An 18241-nucleotide genomic window follows, 5' to 3' on the forward strand; every position below is an offset into this window, starting at 1 on the left:
AGGGAGGCTGGGATCTGTGATGCTGGGAGTCACGACTCCTGGCCTTCAGACCTGTCCCCCGAGGATCAATCCTTGCAGCTTCCTCTCATGCATCTGGTACTGGCCGGTCTCGGAGACAGGAGCATGGAGTCACTGCTTAGAGCTGGCGGCAACGAGAAATGCCTGGTGTCATGTGGCTGCTGCCAGGGTCAGACCCAGGCATCCTGAGTCTCTGCTCCAGGTTCAAGCCATAACAGTCTGCAGCAGTTGGGCAGGGGGTCCAAACCCAGCTGGCACCACCTGAGCGTTGATTTCCTCCCTGTGGCCAGAACTGCATTCTTACACTGCAGCGGGGCAGACTGGCAATCTACTGCAGGCAACAATCCTGCCCAGAGCGGCCTCCCGATGTGGGCCGGGGGGATACGGAAGCACAGCTCCGGAGGCAAAGCCTGCACCAGCCAAGGGATGGGGACAGATCTTTTATCCTGCCCTGCTCAGCTCCACCACAGCACCCAGCAGCGTCCCCCATCGCAGCAAGAGGAACATTTCCAATCCCAGGTGCTTCGGCTGCCTTCCCGGCCTTGATCTCTGCCCCGGCTGCCCAGGCATCGGCCTTGCCCCGCTGCAGTTCTGTTGGTGTTTACCCCCATGAGTAAAAAGCAGCCCGACTATCCTGGCAGAGCTTGGGAGGGCAGCGATCTCCCTGGGCCTGGCGGAGTGGCGCAAGGTTTTACGGTGCCCTATAAACCATAAATCAGGCAAAGCTTTGAAGAGACTGGATTTTATTAGAATAGCCAAGACATGTAATATAAATATATATACACACTATACATGGGCCGCGCGCGTGCGTGTGTCTGTGTGTGCGCACTGGTTTTTTATTGCTCTGACGTTCGGGGACCTTAGTTGTCTTTGTCGGGGGGAAAAAAACATCAAAAAAACAACAAAAACCGGCTAGGTATGGGCCTGGGGAGAAGCAGGGAATAGCTGGACACATCAGAATCACCAACCACGGTAAGTTACAAAATAAAGAGCGCCCATAAACCAGTGATCAAAACAGCAGCCTCATCTTCTGCGTTCAAAAGGCACAATCACGAACTCTCATCCCACCCAGCCAACTAACTGAGAACTCGGGGGCGAGCCGGACGCCTGGCTTCTTTCTCCCTCCCCCACAAGAAGAGCAGGGGGCAAATGGAGACTCACAACAGTATTATATTTAAAAAAAACAAATTAAAAATAAAAGGAATTGCAACCGTGAATACAAAAAGCAAGTGCATGAGAATAATCGAAGGTGGGGTATGTACAAGGGGGTGGGGGTGGGTTGAACTGCCCCCCTGCCCCCGAAATCAAGCAAACCAACTGCAAATCAACACTAATTACTGAGCATGCTACAGCGGGTAGCTATGAGACGCAGAGACCCGGCGGAGAGGGACCCTGAATCCTGAGAATTAGAACAGTAATAATGGACAAGTGTTTAAAAAACAAAGTGAAAATAAAACCATTTCAGGGGTAGTGTCAAGACTCTGCCCTGCCTGCTGCCCCATCCAGGGGTCATTCCAGGGCTGGTGACCCTCCCCGCATTGTCTCCCCAGGGGTTCAGTCAGGCTGTGTCCCCCCCTGCAGCTCCCAGAGATCATGCAAGGTCTGTGCCCCCCACCCCCCCGCTGTCATGTCAGGGCTGGTGCACCCTGCCCCCCCACCCATGCCCCAGGGACCCTGTCAACTCTCAAGTTGGCCAGGTGGGTCTTTGGACCTCTCCTCCCTGTCTCCCGGTCCGTTCACACTCCACCTCATTACTGCCCCTGGCACAGTCACTGCCCAGAGGCTGCGGGGAGGGGCAGATTGCGACAGAGAGCCAGGTCCAGGTTCTGCCCCAGGAGACGCTGGCAGTCACTCCTGATTTACACCCAGGTGGGGGCTGGGATCCCTGGGGCGCCCCATGGGGCAGCCGAGATTGGGATCAGACCCGGAGCGGGGAGTGGCTCAATTCTAGGCCAAGGGGATGCTGGGGCCAGGAGGCCGCTTGGCAGAGAAAAGCAGCTGGGGAAACCCAGCCCCCAACATGGGCTGGGACAGGACAGATACCCTGGTGTACACACACACAGAGCTCTGGGCACCAGCTCAGGCCCCTTTGCCCTCCCCCCATAACCTGGGCATCCCCCCCACAACCCTTCCCCGCTTCCACCCCCCACCTGAGATCGCCGGGAAGGGAAGGGTTTCGGTGCATGGGGCTCTGGATCCTGTGGACCCTCTTGGGCCATTAACCCCGCGTGGGAGGCGGCGGTGGCGAACGAGCCGATGGAAGGCCCGTTGTGCCAATTATTTACCCAGCTGACATTCTAACAAATCATCGGTCGTTAGCGGAGCGCTCCCAGCATTATCGGCTGGCTCTTGGCACGTGCTGGCATCCTGCAGGGCCGAGCAGTGGACGGGGTGGGTGGGTGGGGGGCTGGGTCTCCTTGCCCTGCAGCCAGGGAAACTGAGTCCCATGGGGGAACAGATCCTTACGACAGCCATGAAATTCCCTAGCCCAGACATGGAAACCAGTAGCCCAGCCAGAGGCCCAAAGGCTAGTTGACTGGCCCCAGGGGAGCGGAGCTCGGGGTGGAGCCAGGACCCCTGGCACATAGGCAGGGAGCAGCACAAGGCAGCTGCCTTTGGGATCCAGGGTGGTGTCCACGAGGGGGGGGAATCCAGGCCCCTTTTAGCCTGAACTATGGGGCAGCCTAACCCCACTCAGCCCCCTCCCCTGCTCTCCTCTTACTGACCTTCTGCCCCTCCCAGAGCCCTGAGGGACCCAGGAAATCTGCCTAACCTCACCTGGCCTCACCTTCTCTGAACTGCCCCTCTACCTCCTGTATCTTCCAAAATCCAGTGCCCAGCAGTTCCCAGCACCCCGCGTTTGGAGCCCCAAGGGAAACATTGGGGGAAAGGGGGGAAGACAGTGTGTCCCTAGGGCAGCTCGCAGCTCCAACACCCCCCACCCCCAGCGAACCTTCCCCAGCTCTATGCAGCAGGCTCAGGTACCAGGAGGCAGATGGGAGTTGGGGACACCGCCCCGCCCCGGGGATTCCTATTGCCCTGACACACAGCTCCCACAGCCAAGGGGTGTGTGTGCCTGCCCCCCCTCTCCCCGCAACTGATGAGCACTCAGCATCTGCAGTGGTTGAACCCCATATTTGGGGGGTGGGAGCAACTCGCCCTATTTCAGCCTAAGGCAGCAGGGTGGGGGCTGGAGACCTCAGGCCTACAGACCTGCCTGGGAACAGCCACTAGGGGGCGTTAGTGCCCAGCTCCCCCCCGCCCCCTTCACTCCCTGCTCTCAGATGCCATGGAGGGCAGGAGGAGGGGGTAAAATCGCCCCCCAGCGTTCGGGGAAGCCCAGGGCACCCTGGTGTGGCTCCTAGGGGGTGAGCCAGCCTGGCAGTGCCTGACAGGAGGGTCCGGGGAGAGGCAGGGAGAGGCGGGGGCCACGGGGGTGTCACTCGAAGGCGAAGGGGTCGTGGGCGCTGAAGAAGAAGTGGCTGTCGACGTGCTCCTCCAGCGCCTCCTTGTCGCACTCCAGGGGGAAGCGCTCCTTGCAGATGGGGCACTCCTTCCACAGGCCGGGGGACGCGGGCAGGTCCAGCGGGGAGGCCCCCATCCCGCAGGGGCCCGGGTCCGACGGCTGGCGGCCTGTGATGCCGCTGCAAAGGGGCGACAGAGACGGAGGATCGGCACCCCTAGAGCTCGTTGCGCCCCTGAGCGGGGCCCTGGCAGTGCCCCCCGCCACCGGCCCTGCACGGAGGGCACAGCCGGGCCGGGGTTATTATGGTTCCCCCCCCCGCTATTCCAGTTCTCCCCCCTCCTGATTCTCCCCATCCCCCAGGTCTCTCTTTTTGCTCCTTCCCTGTCAGACTCTGCAGAACACGGAGCAGCCCCCCAATTCCCTGCACAGGACCAACCCCCCACCCCCCACAGCGCAGCAGCCCCTCCCCCTTCTCAAAGGGGAGCAGTGGCCCCCTCAACCCAGAATTCCTTTTATTCCTCAGACACCCCTGTCTCATTGCCTCTGCACATGGCAGCCTGCACCCACCCTGCCCTTCCCTCGACACGTCATCCCACCGCACCCACCCTGCCCTATCCCGACTCCCCCATCCCGTCCCCCCGCATCCCTTCTGCCCTTCCCCCGACACCAGCATCCAACCCTGCCTCCCCCCGACACGTCATCCCACTGCACCCACCCCCTGCCCTATCCTGACTCCCCCATCCCGTCCCCCTGCATCCCTTCTGCCCTTCCCCCGACACCAGCATCCAACCCTGCCTCCCCCCGACACGTCATCCCACTGCACCCACCCCCTGCCCTATCCTGACTCCCCCATCGTGTCCCCCCGCATCCCTTCTGCCCTTCCCCCGACACCAGCATCCAACCCTGCCTCCCCTGACACGTCATCCGACTGCACCCACCCCCTGCCCTATCCTGACTCCCCCATCCCATCCCCCCGCATCTCTTCTGCCCTTCCCCCGACACCAGCATCCAACCCTGCCTCCCCCCGACACGTCATCCCACTGCACCGACCCCCTGCCCTATCCTGACTCCCCCATCCCGTCCCCCCGCATCCCTTCTGCCCTTCCCCCAACACCAGCATCCAACCCTGCCTCCCCCCGACATGTCATCCCACTGCACCCACCCTGCCCTATCCTGACTCCCCCCATCCTGTCCCCCCACCGCAGCCAACCTGCCAATCCCCAACACTGGCATCCCACCCCACCCTCCCCCCATACCTCGATCCCATCCCCTCTGTATCCACCTGTCTGCCCCCAACACCCCATCCCACCTCTCTGCACTCAGCACCCTGCACCAACCTGCCCTTCCTTCTCCTGACACCCCCACTGCATCCCATCCCTCCCCCACACGGGTGCACAGACCCGCCCTTGCCTTGCAGCTGGGTGATTCTCTCTATTTCACTTGCAAATAGACCCCCCCCGCCCCGCCCGCCTCTGTCTGCAGGAGAAAGGAATCTAATGATGCTGAAAATTGATTCAGAAATGCCCTGACACGGCCGTACATCTCCCAGCTCCGTGCTTGCCACTTTTATGGCCACTGGCTGTAAAAGTCACCGGCTCCCTGCGCCCACAGGGAAATTTATATATTTTTACTAACTAAGAGGAGGCTTGGAAAGCTGCCCCAATCCCCCGCTTCCCCTACTACCACCCCACTACTCTGCTCCCCTCCATCTGCCCCCCATCCCCCCACCCTGCTCCCCTGCATCCTCCTCCCCATCCCCTCCCCCACCCTGCTCCCCTCCATCCTCCTCCCCAGCCCCCCACTGCTCCCCTCCAGCCTCCTCCCCATCCCCCACCCTGCTCCCCTCCATCCTCTTCTCCATCCTTTCCTTATGGGCAGGGCGAAGGAACAGACCCCCGCTCTGCTGACAGGCCCCAGCCGATATCCCCCCTCACCTTGCCATCTCATAGAAGACGCTGCCCAGCTCGGGCAGCAGCAGACTGGCCTCTTCCCCTCCGCTCCGCACGGCTGCCATCAGCACAGCCTTCTCGTCCTCCGCCTCCTGCAGTCAGAGCGAGGGTGAGAGCACCGGGGGCCAGAGTCCAGCCCCTGCCCCCCCCCAGCACTCGGGTGCCCCTCGCACACAGGCATAGTGATTGTGCCCCCCTAAGCAGCTGGGCTCCCCGGAAGAACAGTCCCGCTATGTGTCATAGGCCCTACACTGCTGAGGATGGATGGGGATTCTCCTTTACCTCCAAGGGCAGCAGGCTGGGCCCTGGGAGCACGGGGGTGTGAGTTTTATCCCCGTTGCTGCGAGGTCCCCAGCTGTACTGCTAGGGTGTGGGCTACCCCGATGGGTCTCTGTGAGGTTCCTGCCCCCAGGCTGTACGGTGGAATCATGGAGCCAGCAGCCAGGCAACCTCCCTAGCCCCAGCCCAGCTCCCCTTCAGGAGCCCCAGGGAACCCCAAATGCCTGGTGATCAGCTGACTGCCACATCCAGATCTCACTAGCCCAGAAGCCCCAGAGGGTTGGGAGCTGGAGCTTTGGTTTTGGCCTGTGGGGGGGAGCTACTGTGTTGTAACCAGATCCCCCCCAACACTGTTGCTTTCCTAGTGTAGATGGGCCCCAGCCCTGAAGGGCTAAGATCAGCCCCTCCTAGGGCTAGCGTTGCGAGGGCATCCTGCTGCTCTCGCTGCCCCCCTGGGGATGGAGGTGGGGGCTCCCCCAGCACTGATGCCGTGAGGCTGGCAGGGAGAAGTCCTCACTCCCCATGGGGCTGACCCCCACCCCCCACTTTCCCCAGCGGGAGGTGCTGGAGAGACTCCCCAGCACCCCCCTTTTCTGCCCGGCCATTAATGTTACTGCATGTAAACTGCATGTTCTATGGTGCCGATTATCAGAGGTTTGTCAGTTTTACAGGGGCGGGTCTAAAAAGCCCCTTGCCCGACTCACGGCTGGAGGGACGGGGGAGGAAGAATCTGCCCCGTGAACGAACAGCGACTGCAGTGGGACATGGAGAGATTTCAAATGTGGGCCTGATCCCCAGCCTGGCACAGATGCCCCTTCCCCCCCTGTCCTTAGGGGGGTGGGGGGGAGCTGACCCCAGTCCTGCGTGGGCTCCCATCAGACAGCAGGAACCAGCTGAGCGGGCCTTTTGCTAGAGGCAGGTCCGGGCAGCTCCAGGGACCTTCCAGCTACTCCTATCAGGGATGTGGTCGAGGGGAATGCAGGAGGGTTTGGAGGGCTGGCAGATAACCCCTCCTCCCGGATGAAGCAGGCTCAGACGCACCCTCAAAGCTGGGCTTTCTGCTGCCCAGGAAGGTGGGGGCCACCCCATCCACCTCCGGGCTTTAAGGTTCCAGGGATCAGAAGCTTGAAGCCCGCTGGATGAGACAGGGAGTGTGCCAGTCCTTTGTGCAGTACCACGCTTGGCGGGTCCCTGGGCACAACACCGGCAGATAATCACTGGGCTCGATTCGGGGGCTCGGCATGAGATGCGGTGGGGACTACTGCTCACAGGAGGGTGAACTGACTGGACTGGGGCAGAGTGGGAGGGGGGGCTGCACCGTGTGGGGGTCCCTGCCTCAATCTAGGGTGGATGTTCTGCATGGGCCAGGGGGCCACCGTTGGCAAGAAAGAAATGGCACCTGATGGTCACAAGAAAGCCAGGACTCCTGGGTTCTGTCCTTAGCTCCGGGAAGGAGTGTGGAAGAGTGGGGTAGCATAAGCAGCTGGCAGCCAGGACGCCAGGGTTCTACTTCCACCTCTGCCCCTGCTCGCTGTGTGACCAAGGGCGAGTCCCCGTGCCTCAGTTTCCCCCTCCACACTGCCCGGTGCTTGGGGGGGGGGTCCTCGCCCCCCGGGGACTCACTGAGTCGGAGCTGTTGTCCTCAGTGGCCTGCTTGATCTGGGTGGTGATGGGGGCCGGCTGGCTGATCACCACCCTGTGCATGGGCTCCCGCAGGCACGGCGGGGTCTTGGTGGCCGCTCGGTTGTCGCACAGGCTGTAGGGGCTGAGCTGGGTGTGGATCCTCATGTCCTCGGGGGACTCGTCCTCCGAGTCCGAGAGTGGGGAGTCCAGGGAGCCTGGGGAGGAGGGGAGGCCACAGGGTCACTTGGGCAGCCAGTGCCCCCTGCTGAGCAGAGCAGGGTGTGTGGGGCACAGGGGGGACCCCGGTTGGGGGGAGGACCCTGGGGAGAGCCAGCACCGGGGGGGGTGGGGGAGTGACAGCTGGCATTGGCACAGGGTTGGTAACTCCGGGGGGCAGCACTATGCTGGGTGGGGGGAGCAGCACAGGGCGATGTCAGGGAGGGAGAGAGGGGGTGGCTGCAGAGTGCACACAGCAGTGAGAGCGGGGCGGGGATGCAGGGGGGATGAACAGGGGTAACAGTGAGGGGGTAACCATCGGAGGTGCAGGGTCCCGGGGTGAGGCAGTGAAGTGGGGGCAGAGCAGGTCAGGGAGCAGAGTGTTACCAGCCCCTCTAGGTTGCCTGGGGGTAATGGGATGGGGTGGGGGTAACAGGGGTGGGGGGGACAGGAGGTAACAGGGCTAAAAGGGTCAGGGATGGGAGTAACGGGGATGGGGGAACAGGGATGAGGTAACGGGGGTGGGGGGGTGGGGGAACAGGGATGGGGGGGTAAAGTGGTGGGGGATGGGGTAATGGTGGTGGGGATAATGGGACGGGGTGGAGGCTATGGGGGTTATGGGGAGAAGGGTAATGGGGTGAGGGACAGGGGGAACAGAAGTGGGGGGACTGGGGGTAACAGGGCTAAAGGGGTGAGGGATGGAGGTAACGGGGGGTAATGGGATGGGGTGGTTATGGGGGGATGAGGATAATGGGGGTGGGGGGATTATGGGGAGAAGGGTAATGGGGTGGGGAGGTAATGGGGTGGGGGATGTGGGTGGGTGGATGGGGTAATGGAGGTGGGGATAAAGGTGGGAATAAAGGGATGAGGTGGGGGTTATGGGGAGAAGGGTAATGGGGTGGGGTGAGGGGGTTATGGGGGGATGGGGGCAATGGGGGTAACAGGGATGGTGTAGGGAGGTAACAGCGGTGGGAGGATGGGGGTAACGGTGGGATGGGGAGGTAACAGGGGTGGGAGGATGGGCGGGATGGGGGTGGGGGAGTAACAGGGGTGGGGTGGGAAGGTAACGGGTGGGAGGATGGGGGTAGGAGCACGGGGGTAACAGGAGTGGGAGGATGGGGGTGGGGGAGTAACGGGGTGGGGTGGATGGGGGTAACAGGGGTGGGGTGGGCCGGTAACGGGTGGGAGGATGGGGTAGAAGCACGGGGGTAACGGGGTGGGAGGATGGGGACGGCTGGGGAGGTAACGGGGGTGGGGGGGAGCGGCACAGGGCGATGTCTGGGGACGGGGGGTTACGCACTCAGCGCCGTGGCTGCCGTCTCCTCCTCCTCGGCCACCGTCACCTCGCTCCACTTCTCGTCGGCCACCTTCTCCAGCCGCTCCTCCAGCTTGCGGGCGTACTCCAGCAGCTCCTGGGGAGGGGGCAGCCGCCAGGGTCAGGATCGGCCCCGCCTGCGCCCCGGGCCCCAGGCCATGGGGAGATTGGGTGGGGACCCCGGAGGGGGCAGGGGCTTTGCCTGCCCCCACCCACTGCCCAGGCTGCAGGGTCCCTGCCTGACCCCAGGGCCCCGCCCAGCTCCTCTGCAGGGAAGGCCCTGATGGGGGCAGGGAATGTGGCTCATGTCACCCCCTCCTGATACCCTCCTGGCTCCGGGGTTCAGCCCCCTTTGATCTCTGACCCTGGCTGGCACCAACCTGTTTCTCCTCCTGGAGCTGCTCCTTCTCCTTCTCAGCCACCTTCAGGGCTGCGCGCAGCTCCTTGAGCTCCCGCTTGCTCTCCGACAGCTGCACCTGCGGCGGGGGGGAAGGGGGCACAGGCCCGTGAGAACTGCCCCAGGGCAGGGCGAGTGCCAATGGCCAGCCCTGCACCAGCCTCAGGAGGGAACCTCCATACCCCAGGCACCCGATCCCGCAGAACCCATGAGCGCCCCAATCCCTCCTCCTGTGGGGCAGGGCGCCCCCTCGCACCAGTGTGTGGCTTTCGGGGTAGGGCCTCCCCATGCTAGCTCTGATTCCTCCCCATATAGGGCAGGGACTGCCCCCTCCCACATGCCAGGGCCTCCCCATCACAGCTCTGATCCCACCCCCTACAGGGCAGAGACTGGGGCTCCCCTCTGTCCCAGGGGCAGTGCCCACCCTGCACTGGCCTTACCAGGCTGGAGTCCCTCTCGTGGGACAGTTCAGATTTCAGCGCCTGCTTCTGGGCTCGCTCCTCCTGCAGGTTCTTCTCCAGCTTCAGCACCTCGGCACTCAGCTTCAGGATCTTGTCCTTCTCTGCCTGCAAACAGCATGGGGGGCGCTCACGGGGGGCCAGCGCTCGCCCGCCGTGGGGAGCCCAGCACATCTCCCTAGCTAGGCTTGGATGGAAGGACTACAAATACCCAGTGCAGTGCGAGGGGTGCTGTGCTGCAGGGAGCAGGGCGAGAGGCTCAATAGGGGGTGCCCTCCCCTCGCAGCCAGTGCTGGCCCCAACGCGGTGCTAGGGGGCGCTGCGCTGCAGGAAACAGGGCAGGGGGCTCAGTAGGGGGCACTGTCCTCTCTGATAAGAGGTTTAGGGGGTTCTGGGCTGCAGGGAGCAGGGGGATTAGTACAGGCTATTCTCCCCTCATGCTGTGCTTCAGGGAGCTCAGTAGGGGGCGCTCTCCTCTCAGCCAGTGCCCAACCCAGTGCAGCCCTAGGGGGCGCTGTGCTGAGACATAAACCAAGTTCTGAGCATTGTGTGGGTCACAACAGGGGGGCTTTTCCCAAGGCCTGGACATGCTCGCCCCAGCTCCCTGTCCACCGGTCACTGAGACAAGCCCAGCTAGGGGATGCACTTTCACTTCCTATCCTAAACTGCTGCTGCATTGGCAGTACCCCATCCCAGAGGTGGCTGCACCCCAGCAGTGGCTGCACCCATTCAAGTGAGAGGCCCAGCGGGGTGGGGGTTGGCACCTCTATGCTCTGCAGCAGGTTGCTCTTCTCCTTCCACCACTGGCCTTTCCCCTCCTTCCATTTCAGGGTCATGTCCGCCAGCTTGATGTTGGTCTCGGCTGACTCCAGCCGGCTCTTGTGCAGGTCCGAGATGGTCCGGTCCCGGATGGAGGAGGCGCTGGCCAACTCCTCCCCCAGCAGCACCACTTTCTGCTGGCTGGCAGCAAGGAGGTCCTGGGTGGAGCGGAGCTGCTCACACAGCGCTTCCAGCTGGGCCTGGCCGGGCAGGGAAAGGCAATGAGGGGGGATCGGAAATAATGAGTGGGATGGAAGAGGCCAGCTGGGCTCTGCCCCCGCATCCCACCCCCAAACACAGCGACAAGGGAGCAGTTGAGGGCATTTAAAAGACTGTTAAAATTCTTTGCCGTTAGCATGAGGAAGTCCCTGCTACAGGATGTTATCAAGGCAAACTGCTCAATTAGGTGCAGGGTAGCTCTGAGGTCTATGCATCAAAGACAAGCCGGAAATAGCTGGCCTTCCTCTAAGCCAGGGTTCAAATCCCATTAGGGCTAATGCAGGCTTTCTGAGGAGCCTGGAGACTTCCCTCCTGGCAGAGATCTTCAAAATCCTGCTCCAGGAGGGTGCCAAAGATCCTGCGGCGCTTTTCACGTGAGCCGGGTTTGGGCTGCTGCCTTCTTGGTAAAACACTATCCTGTTACTACTCTCCATACCCCAGAAGTGGCTGCATTTCAGGAGTCAGTGGGAAAAGAACCCAGGAGTCCTGGCTCCCTGTCCTCACCCCTAAAACACACACAGGCACCCACAGCCAGGAAAGAGAACCCAGGAGTCCTGGCTCCCATCCCCCTGCTCTTGCAGTGACACCACTCTAATCCCCTCTTTTCCAGGGGAAGGGCTGGTGAATGCACACACCCAAGCAGAGGGAGGGGGGAGCGGAGGCTGCGCCCTGGCACCGAGGGGGGCCCCCCACCCCGGGCACTCACCGTCCTCTGCTGTGCGGCTGCCAGCTTCTGCTGCAGCTTGCTGATGTCCTCCTGCAGCACCAGGGCCTGCGACACCTTCTCGCCGTGCCGGGTCTTGGCCAGCAGCAGGTCGCAGGCCAGATTCCGGCTCTCCTGCTCCGAGGCCTGCAGCTTGACCTGGGGGGTTGGGGTGGGGGACACCTGATCCTCACGTGCCAGCCCAGAGAATCCTGAGGGGGGGTGGGACCCACCTCCCTTCCCTCTGGGTGTCCCCTGGGGATGGGGGAACCCTGCCGCTCTACGCATGTATGGAGAGAGACCCCCCACTCCTGTGTGTGTCTGAGGGGGAGGGGAGGGACCCCCGCTCCTCTGCTCACCCCAGCTAGCTCCACCACCAGCAAGTCACCCCTACAAGCCCCGCCCCGGGTCCCCCCATCGTGGGGCGCCGCAGTGCTCACCTGGTAATGCTCCTTCTCGGCGTTCTCCTCCTTGAGCTGGTGGTGGATCTGCTCCTGCTCCCGCACCAGGGACTTCACCGTGTCCTTCATCCTGGGCAGGGGGGGTGGGAAGGAGACGGACAGACAGACAGGGTGAGCCCCGGCTCGGCTTGGGGCACTGCCGGCTACAGAGGTGTGGGGGCGGGTGAGGCGCAGCGAGGGGGCCGGGCAGACCCATTGCTGAGGGTCAGAACCCCAGGGGGAGGCTGTGTCCTGCAGCCCCGCTAACGGGTCCCCTTTAGTCAGCACGGCCTGGGAACACGGGGCACTGCAACCCCACTCCCACCCCAGAGGCTGCACCCCGACGGCACATCAGAGTCCACGCCGCTTGGGGGGGTGGGAGAGGGAAGAAAGGAGAGAGCACCCCATACTGAGCCCCCACCCTACTCCCTGGAGCACAGGACATCACCCCCTAGGGCATCAGCCTATTCTCACTCAGGGCAAGAGCCCCCCCCTCAAACAGCTGGCCTCTTCCGCTTCCTGCAAGACCCTGGGTTTGGCCTCAGCGGTCACCCATCCAAGCACTGACCAGGTTCAACCCTGCTTAGCGACTGGACGAGATCGGGGGAGGAGGTGGGGCCGGGGCGGGGATTTGGGGAAGGAGTTGGAATAGGGGCAGGGAGGGGGCAGAGTTAGGGCGGGGCAAGGGAGGGGTGGGAGAGGGCAGGGCAGGGGTGGGGCCTTGTAGAACGGGTGGAGTGGGGGCGGGGCCGGGGGAAAAGGGGGGTTGAGCACCCACTGTCGGGAGCAGAAGTCGGCACCTAGGCTGCCTCCCTGCCTGCCAGTCCACAGCACTGACCCTAACTCCCCTCCGCATGCCTGCTGACCCCCGCCCACTGCTGCTCACCTGTCCAATTCCACCTCCTTCTGCAGCACCTTCTCGCTCAGGGCCTGAACGTCCTCCTCCAGCTCCTGGATGCGGGCCAGCTGTCCCGCCTGCTGCCGGCTCAGCGCATCCCGCTCCTCCATCACGGCTGCATGGGAGCTCGAGAGATCCTGGGAGAGGAGCCGCCGGGCGGGGCAGGGAGGGGAGGGGTGAGCCGGGATCAGGGACACAGGATCAGCACAGCGTCTGGGTGCTCTGGCAAGGGGCAGGGAAGCCCAGGGACCGCCTCCAAGCTGGAGAGCCCCTTTGGAATTTGGGGCTAAGCCCGTGGGTAGCAGGGTGGGGGGAATGCAAGGAGGAATATGGGGTCCCCTCCTAAGTGGGCATCTCCCCGGGAGGTAGCCCAGCCCAGTGGCCTGAACACAAGAGCCAGGAGACCTCATTCACCCATGTGCGTGCCTCAGTTTACCCCCAGTGTGATGGGCGATGGGAAGCAGGGGGTGGGGGACTCAAACCAGTGGCTGTTGCCTGATAGGGCTCGGTGCCCGCAGGGGGCACCCCACACACCTTGTACTGCTCGGCCAGCTTGGTGTGCTCATCCCGCATGGTGCCCAGAGCCTCCTCCAGCTGCTCAATCCGGGCCTGCAGCTCCTTCACCTCCTCCTCCAGCTGCAGTTTCTCTCGCAGCAGCCTGCTGTGCTCCTGCTGGCTCTCCTCCAGCTGGTTCTGGGGGGGAATGGGACCCACAGGGACCGGCGTTTTAGTATGGACAGAGGGGGCAGGCACTACACTCACCCCAGCCCCCAGGACATGGCAGGACGCACAGGCAGGCAAGGGGTTAACTCAGGTAGGCAGAGCAAGGGACTGGTGGTGGGGGCTCTTATCACAGTCGGGAGGTCGTTCTGAAGGGGCAGAAAGGATGGAGGGCGGGGCCAGGGCTAAGCTCTGCCCCATTTCCCAATGCAGTTGTTATTGCCTGCCCCGCAGGGAGAAAAGCCTGGCAGCAGGGGAGCGTTTTGAGTTGACCAGGACATGGCCAGGTGCCCTCTTGGGCAGAGCAACAGCTGATCCCTCCAGTTGCCCTCCACCTTGTGCACTGGGTGAGCTCACAGCCTAACCAGGCCCAGGGGAAACTGAGGCACAAACCTGGGAAGTGACTTGCCTAAGACCACTGGCAGAGCTGGAACCAGAACCCAGGTCTCCGGGCACCCAATCTGGTGCTCTACCCACTAGGCACTACTGACCCCTCATTACCTGCAGCAGGGTGGCCTTGGGCACCACCAGCAACATGTCCATGTTGCCCTCGTCATCCTCCTCCAGCGTGACGAGCTCGTCCATGGGCCGGGGCTCGCTGAACTGGAAGGGGCTGCTCTGGCCGCGCACCTCGCCACGGCGGTCCACGTAGCGGAACTGGTACTGCTGGGCCCCCGGCTTGGGCAGGTAGCTGGCTGCAGCAGGACAAACATGGCCCAGCATCAGAGGCCTCTGCCCCACCGCTGTTAGGGCCTTGCCAGGAGGCTGACTCCCTCCGGGTTGGGGCTCGGATGCCCCATAGTCTGGGGCTAGCTCTGGTCCCTGGCTCTCCCCTGACACGTCTTGCCCACAGCAACTGCCCCACACTCCTGAGTCCTGGCACCACTGTGGTCGGTGCCATGGCAGAGTGGCTGGCGAGTGCCTTGTCAGCAGACCACATTGGTCACAGAGGTGCTGCTCCCCAGCCAGTCCACCGCCCCCTGGCCTTGAGCCTAGTCTGTATGGCCTGCTCTGGCCTGGCCTCTCTCAGCTCACTCCGGCTTGGCCTCTCTGACAACCAGCGGGTAGTGCCAAAGGTCGACGATGCCCGTTCCATCAGGGGCTGCTCGGAGACCTGCTATCCCATTCCAGTCCCGGCCTCGCTCCTTCCCCCTGGCTGCCTCCTGCACCCCTTCCTAGGATCCTCTCTGCTTTACCCCCATTCCTCCCCTCCCCTCCCAATGCCCCCTGTAGTCACTGCACCATACGCCCAGGCGGGGGGCTTCAGTGAGCATTTGGCTTTGCAGCATGCCTGGAGGCCGGACGCCACGCTAGTTGGGCCCATGGGCCCGATCTGGTGGGGATACGGGGCTGGATCTGCCCATGGGTCTGACCCAGCAATGCAAGGTGATATTGGGCTAGATGGGCCCGCTGGCATGACCATGTCTATCAGGGAAGCCGGGATACCGGGCTAGATGGGCCCTTGGTCCGACAAGCCACGGCAAACCCTCCGTAACCCAAACCTTCTCCCAGGGCTGCCACCCCTTCTGGCCGTTGCTCCGGCTGCTCACTGACTGACCCCCCCGTCCGATCTCACCCTCCCGCAACCCCCACGCACGTGATCTCCGTACCCCTGCTCCCCCGGAGCTCGCCTCCCTACCATGGAACTGGACGCTGGAATGGACGGGCGCCCCCTCCACGCCTCCGTCGGGCACCACGCACCACACGAAGGTGTAGTAATCCCGCACGGACGAGGCCTCCACCTGGACAGACAGACGCAGGCAAGAAGGTGTCTGAGGAACCCCTGGCATTAGCTAAGCGCTTCTCTAGCGCTCATCAAGTGCCAGCGTCGCTGTCCTCATTGCGGGGGACTGGGAGGGGCTATCACAGCAACGGGCGTCTATGCTGCCCACTAAGCCGGGGCTCTGACCCAGGTTTGAGCAAAAGCCCCGCTTCCGTCCACACACAGATCCGTCTGACTCGGGGCAGCAAGCACTCAGGACCCGGGTCTTACAGCCCTGCTGGGGGTGGGGGTGGGTCCCAGCCAAGGCTTGTTGTTTTGCAGTCTGCATGCAGCTCAAGCGGCAGACCCGAGTCGAAGGTCTGCACGGCGCAGCATGGGCGTGCTAGCTCGGCTGCGACACCCGGGTCCGGCAATTGTAAGCCCAGGTTTACCATGCAGCGTGGATGCTTAAGTGCGGGCTTGGGACTGCTGAAACCTCAAGCCTGGGTCTGCCTAGCTGTTACACAGCACAGGAGGGCAGTATCATTCCCCTGCCTGCCCCTGTTTTACAGATGGGGAAACTGAGGTACATGAAGGGGAAGTGACTTGCCAAGGCTGGCCACCAGGAATAGAAGCCTGGTCTCATGAGTCCCAGGCCAGCGCTCTAGCCATTAGGCCACGCTACCTCGTTTTGCTTTTGCATGCAGGGAAAAGCAGGAGGCTTGGTCGACTTGTGGGTGAATTTCAAGGTGGCCTGCAGAAGTGGGCCCCTCCTTTCATGAGCACGCTGCGGGCTCAGCGCAATGGAATAGCAGAGAATGCAATAGGAGGGGAAGCCTGTACCCCAGGTGATGAGGAGGCCACCCACGCACCCTGCGCCTCCCCATCTCAGCCTGATTCACTGCCTGATCAGAACACTTGCCGCGTGGCCCCCCCCGTGGGGACAGCTACAGGGGAGATCCCAGCTAAGGCATCCAGCTCCCACCCACCTCTTTCTTCCCAGTACCTTGAATATCCCGATCCAGTCGCGGGCCGACGGCTTCATGCTGGGGGGCAGGGTGTAGTGGCACTCGACCTTGGTGTTGGGCACGTAAGTGCGGGCCACGTTGAGGAAGGCCATGGTAGGGTGGGCCTGTGCCTGCGACTTGCTGGGAGACACCTCCTCCATCCTCTTCATCGGGGTGGAAGGTGAAGGAGGACAGTGTGACAGTCTGTAACCCAATGTTCACCCTTTCTACAAGACTATGATAAATTTTGTACATAGTATGCCTTGTGAGGTATCATTCAAAAGCTCATAACATGCTGACCATTATTGTCCTGGTAAAAGGTGTGTGACAACATTGTATGTAAAGTTATTCAATTCTACTGTATGACATTGCAGAGACATGTTCCAAGTTTAGAAAGGCAGCCACAAACCAGTTCCACAGAGACAACAGGCAAACTGATGCCTCAGCTAGGTGTCAACAAAATCAAATGGACCATCACCTGGCTAAGTGGCCATTCTTTGGCAGGCAAAAGGGTGTGAGTGAGAAATCTACATTTTGGCAAAGAAAGTGCTGGAGGTTCCCATCTCCTGCTGTCTCCTGAACCTCAGCTGGAGATGATTCTCAAAGAAAAAGAGAACTGTAAGAAAAGGGAAGAAACTCCCCTAAAGATCTCTCCTTTCTTCTCTACTCACGGCATCGACAACACTTGAAGGACAAAGGAAGGGATCCAGGCAGAAAGGAATTCAGCCAGTGAGGCTGCTAGAAGATGTAGTGAGAAAGACTTTTGCTTTGAAATCACTTAGCTTGTTAAGTTAGATGTTAGTTGCGTTGTACCTTTAATTTCTTTGTAACTAATTCTGACTTTTATGCCTCATTACTTGTAATCACTTAAAATCTATTCTTCTGTAGTTAATAAACTTGTTTTATTGTTTTATCTAGACCAGGGTGTTTGGATTGAAGTATTTGGGAAACTCCATTTGAGATACCAGGGTTTGTGCATACCATTTTCTATTAATAAAATGATGGACTTTATATGAGTTTGTGGTGTCCAGGAGAGAGCTGGGCAGTACCAGATGCACATTTCTGGGGGAAAGTCTGGGACTGGGAGTTTCAGTGTAATTCAGGGGTGGTTGGCTGTAACACTCTTGCAGTGTAGCTGTGAGTGAGTTACATGTGTGTGAGCAGACCAGGAGTGGTTGCTCTCACAGCGAAGCCGTGTAAAAGGCACCCCAGATAGGAGAATTGAGGGGACACAGTTGCTCAACAGTCCAGATTGTACCCCGGGAATGTCACAGGTGGGAGGGAAAAAAGTGATGGGAAAGGAGCAGGATGGGAAAATCCCACCCTGGACCAGCCTGGGATACCCTGAAAGTCACTGCTTTCCTACATGCCATGGGTACATCCACGGAACTCATCACTGTGGGCACCTCATGGGCATGGATGCATTTAGCTTCCCAGCCCGCAGGAAGCAGGGCAGTGCCACTGTCTCTATTTTACAGAGGTTCCTGGGCACACAGGGAGTCCATTTCAGAGTGGGGAATTGAACCCAGGAGTCCTGGCACTCAGGCACCTTTGGAGCTGGACCCCCAAGACCACACATATTTCAGACAGAAAGGGACCTTTGTCTAGTCTTTTTACCTCTGGTTAGTGGCAAGGGCACTAAACTGGGACTCAGGGCACTTGGGTTCTGTTCCCAGCTCTGCCTCTGACCTGCTGTGTGACCCTGGGCAACTCACTCCCTTGCTCTGTGCCTCAGTTTCTCCTCCCACCCTGTGAAATCTTTGGCACAAGGATGGTGGCTTGCACCTAGACTTGTAACCTTGGCTGGGGTCTACCTAGGAATTAACACAAATCCATTGACAAAAACAGATCAGGTTGCCCCATGGTGCCCCGTGCCCATCCAGCAAAACGCAGACCTATGACAGCCAGGAAACCTAGAGTAAAGGTACACACCAATGTAACCTTAATTCTGCCCTTTCTGAGCGATGACCCAGGGTGCCCAAAAGACACGTACTTGCACTCTGCCTTTGCAG

At 61.2% G+C, this 18241-nt stretch overlaps 1 protein-coding gene across 7 annotated transcripts in view; it reads right to left on the reverse strand.

Annotated features, from left to right (window-relative positions):
- Window positions 1–744: 744 nt before the first annotated feature.
- The window catches only part of CALCOCO1 (calcium binding and coiled-coil domain 1), a 30901-nt gene continuing 13404 nt past the window's right edge, over window positions 745–18241 (reverse strand). For 3 of the 7 annotated variants that reach the window (XM_043532850.1, XM_043532851.1, XM_037883903.2), the window contains exons 2-15: window positions 16229–16393; window positions 15160–15262; window positions 14022–14215; window positions 13335–13493; window positions 12789–12937; window positions 11903–11993; window positions 11466–11621; window positions 10486–10740; window positions 9704–9829; window positions 9247–9342; window positions 8852–8963; window positions 7336–7550; window positions 5419–5525; window positions 745–3662 (exon numbers count right to left, since the gene is read on the reverse strand). In XM_043532850.1, coding sequence (XP_043388785.1) covers window positions 3458–3662; window positions 5419–5525; window positions 7336–7550; window positions 8852–8963; window positions 9247–9342; window positions 9704–9829; window positions 10486–10740; window positions 11466–11621; window positions 11903–11993; window positions 12789–12937; window positions 13335–13493; window positions 14022–14215; window positions 15160–15262; window positions 16229–16390 — 2130 coding nt within the window. In that variant the 5' untranslated portion in view covers window positions 16391–16393 and the 3' untranslated portion in view covers window positions 745–3457. Of the gene's footprint in view, window positions 3663–5418; window positions 5526–7335; window positions 7551–8851; window positions 8964–9246; window positions 9343–9703; window positions 9830–10485; window positions 10741–11465; window positions 11622–11902; window positions 11994–12788; window positions 12938–13334; window positions 13494–14021; window positions 14216–15159; window positions 15263–16228; window positions 16434–18241 lie in introns of those variants that run through there. The other 4 variants (XM_043532853.1, XM_043532852.1, XM_043532849.1 and 1 more) reach the window with 3 other exon arrangements.

The sequence above is a fragment of the Chelonia mydas genome, chromosome 20 (genome assembly GCF_015237465.2).
Source record: "Chelonia mydas isolate rCheMyd1 chromosome 20, rCheMyd1.pri.v2, whole genome shotgun sequence".
Taxonomy (NCBI): domain Eukaryota; kingdom Metazoa; phylum Chordata; order Testudines; family Cheloniidae; genus Chelonia; species Chelonia mydas.